A 4,602-nucleotide genomic window follows, 5' to 3' on the forward strand; every position below is an offset into this window, starting at 1 on the left:
GCCACACACCTGTAAAGAATGGCTATCACATTTTAATCACTGCAGCACCAACAAACTCCAAATTTTTGAGAGACTGCCAATAGAGTAAATAGGATCTGTGAGGGCTGGGAAGTACCACAGGCTGGAGGATGTGTCTGCAGTATCCATTGAAAAACGGGGAAAAACACAGCTCCACAAGGCAACAGAGGGAAGTCACTGCCGCCACACACCTGTAAAGAATGGCTATCACATTTTAATCACTGCAGCACCAACAAACTCCAAATTTTTGAGAGACTGCCAATAGAGTAAATAGGATCTGTGAGGGCTGGGAAGTACCACAGGCTGGAGGATGTGTCTGCAGTATCCATTGAAAAACGGGGAAAAACACAGCTCCACAAGGCAACAGAGGGAAGTCACTGCCAGCAGCAGCAGTTTCAGCAGGGATCACCAGACTGCTTGCTCCAGTGGAATGATGTTTGGAAAAAGTTTGTGTGCTGAGCCTTGTGCTGCCGTGTCCTGGTGATTGCCTTCTGCTTCTGGGTCCCAGCCTAAGGCTGGCATGTAGCATGCCCTGACAATGGCATCTCTAATGAGATTCTCCAGAGGACTGATCACTTCCAAAAACCTTGGCAGGAAGTCTTTAGCTAAGAACAGGCCAAAGCCACTTCTGTATCAAAGGCAGTTTTTCTGCTGTTGAAGCACGAGGCTTCACATGGCTGGTAGGAGAGAGGAACAGGCAGACTCAGAGTAGGGTGGGCATGGGTCACTGGAAACATGGCATTCACTGGCACAACAGAGATGGTAAATGGCTCCTGAGTTCTCAATTTATGCAGAGCAATAAGCATTACCGAAAGCATTACCAGCAATTTTTATAGAGCACTAACTATTAACAAAATCTCTAATTTTTGTCTTTTGTTTCTTTTTGTCTTTTGGAAATTCTGTCCAGCTGGATAATCTAGCAGGATTGCCAGCATTTGTTTACCATTTCGTAGAGGCAGCCACTGCTGAGCTACTGAAGAGTACCCAAAACTGTTTCAAAAACTCAGTGCTGGACGTTCCAGCAGCACTTGCTTGGCACTTGGGATAAGGCTGATGCTCTGAGGAAGATGCAAGCGCAGCTACATACACTGTACAGCCAGTTCTACCCTCAGCAAGTCTGACCAGCCCTGGCAGCACAAGCTCAAACTGTGTACACAGCTCCCTGGAGATATCAGCCTAGCAACACAGACCATCTGACACACACACCTGCAGCTTTCCATATTTACAGTTTCCTTCAGCACCAGGCTGTTCTTCCTCTGTGTAAATTTATTCTTTGGTGTGCAGGTAAGGCTGGGGCAAACATGCCCTGCCAGCAGTCACAGGTGACTCCAACAAAATGTTGTACTTCGCAATTCATTTTTCACTTGAATTCTCCAAACAAAAGGAAATGCAAAATTTTTAACCAACAATGCTCTTACAGTTCTAGAGCCCTTGGTTTCATGCACTATTTGTACGTCTTGCACATCATCAAGAAACACTCAGCTTCATAGAAACAAGTATCACTGATGTCCTTCAGTTTCTCAATCTAAGTGGCAGGGACTGTACACCATGGAAATTGTGAAAAACTACTATCAAAGTATGAAGGCCGGAGCTGCTACTCAATGAGCACACCCCAATTTCCTACACAAAGCCTGGGCTCTCCAGAGCATAACATGAGGCAGTCTCGGGCAACAGTCAGGGCAGTGATGCACCCAGGCAGTTGTTTCTTTATGTTATATCTCAATCTGTAGGAGCAGAGATGTGTTATCAGTGAGGGGGGGATGCAAGAGTAAGAGAAAATTAAATGCAGGGCAGTTTCTAATCAAGCAAGGATTATCCATTCAGCGTGCTGAGCGAGGCAGCGGACATGGAAAAAAATAATGTGTTACAATGTATGAACACAAACAACCAAGAGTAATTAAGGATGCACAGGCAACTTAACCTGGCAATTCTTAATTTGGCTTCCTAACCCGACTTTCTGTTCCTTCCCCACTTAGGCACAGGCTCAACAACTTCTCCACAGCATGGTGGCAGAGAGCTGTCCCAGAGCGCTCAGGACCAGCCACCCCAAGTGCCCAGAGCTCCGAGGGAAGGACCTCTGCACCCAGGAACCCCTGTGCAATGTCCGAGCAAGAAACTGCAGCACTGGAGTTCTGCACCTGCACAACCCAAGCGATTTTCTTGAAGTCCATATAAAGATCTTTAGATTGGACTGATTTATCACCTTAGTGGACACAAAATATCAAACTTACCAGCTGTAGATTCCCCAATATAGGAATAAATTTTCTTTAATAAGGAAAGTTTACTGTAAAATTTACTGTTTCTTATGATAAGTCAGCAAGAGAAATACTAAGCAGAAAATGTGATGGAATTATTTAAAAGATCATTCTTTCAATTTCTCTTACATGATTAGGAAACCAGCCTAGGAACTAGTTTTAGTTTCCTTTTACTAGAATAGTCCACTATTCATTGTTGTTTTAGAGACAACTAAATTTTATCTACTTAATTGATAATGAATATGAAATTTAAAATAAATACAATTGAATATTGAAATATAAAAATTGAAATATAATTGAATAGGAAAATTAAAATAGTAACAACACTGCTCCATACACTTCTTTTTGTTGTAACATTGCATCATTCTCTGTATTTAAAATGTCATTCTCATTTGAAAATCCCTAAAAAGATTTTATAAAATTTTTAATAACTACACTGCATAAGAATCATATGTATGTGTGTCTATATAGTCCTCAGATCCTACCTAGAGAGAAAATTGTTCATTTAAATCATTACACCACAGAATACAAAATAGTATTGTTACTCTTTGTAGTATATTTATAAAAATAATTTTAGCAGTGCAACTTTCACTCCGTTACAACTCATGAAAATATCGGCACTGTAGAACTTTTCTCCAAGTTCAAATAAAGCACAAAACTTTTAAAGCAGAGAAACTTTTACTTCAGGGTAAATTGATATTTAAAGAAGGATTTACACTATTTTATTACTTCAAAATATGTGATCTTTACTACACAGAAAGGCTTGCAAGGAAGTGCTACTGTTCAAGCCCCCACATTCCTCAGAATATAGGCATTGGAATATTTTCAGAGTTCAATGAAAGATCTCATTCAATAATTGAGATTCTGTGAACTTCAATGGTAAAACTTCAGTTGACTATAGGATTTCAGGATCAGGCCCTGGCTGTTTCAGCTTTTTAACATTTACGTCACTAAAAGCATATGCCACTGTATTTTTTCAATAAGTAGTGTAAATCTGATAGCATATAATGGTTTCTTTGCTTCTAATTTATCATGTTTCTTTTCAAAACATTCGAGTAACAACACTCTCTATAAAAAGTGTTGAGATAAACCAAAAAGTCCACAAAAATAAATGAGAATTTTGAAGTTTACAGCCACAGTAAAACCATTCAATAAGATGGATTAACCCAATTTTATTTGTGAGCCCTTCAAACAATGAACAGTCTTGTAAGATATAACTGCCACTAGATGACATAACCACAAAAAAGGATAACATACTTTGGACTGTCTGGCAGGTTTGGAAGATTATCTTTTCTAATGTAAACCTCTAGACAAATCTCAGCAGCGGTAAATCTAATAAACTTTACTAAGACCTTTAACTCATTCTTGTGCTTTCACTTAACTTTAAAATAATTTTTTTATGCTTCCATGTGTTTATTTAAAAAAAAATTAATTTTACAATCCCTGGCTAACTTCCAGGATTTAATTTGTTATCAATTACCACAATGTGTGCTAACCAACATCCCCATCTCAAATTGTCACAGCATAATGGGCAAGTGAACATAAGTAACACGGACATTGCAGCAAGCAGGTGAATAACCTGCCCCGAAACAGTGCTGAAACATTAAACAGTATGCACATTTGACCATCTCTGTTAACTGCAACTCCTCTGAATTCCCTCAGAAATTTGCAGGTATGGCTAAGAATAATTTTACCACAACCCATGCCGAAGCAGTCAACTTCTCTGCAAAATCTGCCTCACTCACAGTTAATCAAGGTTAGCCATAGAATCGTCCACTTACCCACAAAACTGATTATACTACCAGAGACTGTTACAAAAACATTATCTGTAAAGCTGCTTGCACACACAATATACATGAAGACATTGACGGAGTAGGTTTTAATATGCCTGTAGCAATGTATTTGTAACGCTGCAGGAAAAGATACAGACATGGCTTAGTAACCCTTACCTTGCCCTCTGCACATCCGGATGGGTCGTCCACCTCCTCCTCCTGTGCCTTCTGCTTTCCACGAGAAGAACTAAGCAGAAGATTAATAAAAAGAGTTTTGTGAAATAAGGCATCTTGTTGGAAAAGGGAGCTGAGCACTCTGCACTCCAGTGACCTGCTGCAGTCCAAGTCCCCCCGGGCTTAAACATTGAATCAACTCCAATTCTGGCGTGTCGCCTCGGTGGGCGAGCAGTGGCAGACACGCTGCGCTCCCGGCGCGATGCATTCCACAGGCTCCCGGCGGCTTCGCACTCGGCGCTTTTCCCTCATCACCGCCTAATGATTGGCCATTACTCGCCAAGTTTGCCTCACTGCACATTGCCACCGGGTCCTAAAGGATA

At 40.8% G+C, this 4,602-nt stretch overlaps 1 protein-coding gene across 1 annotated transcript in view; it reads right to left on the reverse strand.

Moving 5' to 3' along the window:
* The window catches only part of LOC102041451 (gamma-aminobutyric acid receptor subunit rho-2), a 30,796-nt gene extending 26,446 nt beyond the window's left edge, over nt 1-4,350 (reverse strand). The window contains exon 1 of the mRNA XM_005421709.2: nt 4,223-4,350. Within this exon, the coding sequence (XP_005421766.1) occupies nt 4,223-4,335 (113 nt within the window). The 5' untranslated portion in view covers nt 4,336-4,350. The remainder of the gene's footprint in view (nt 1-4,222) is intronic.
* Nucleotides 4,351-4,602: the final 252 nt, after the last annotated feature.

Source organism: Geospiza fortis, unplaced genomic scaffold, assembly GCF_000277835.1.
Source record: "Geospiza fortis unplaced genomic scaffold, GeoFor_1.0 scaffold264, whole genome shotgun sequence".
Taxonomy (NCBI): domain Eukaryota; kingdom Metazoa; phylum Chordata; class Aves; order Passeriformes; family Thraupidae; genus Geospiza; species Geospiza fortis.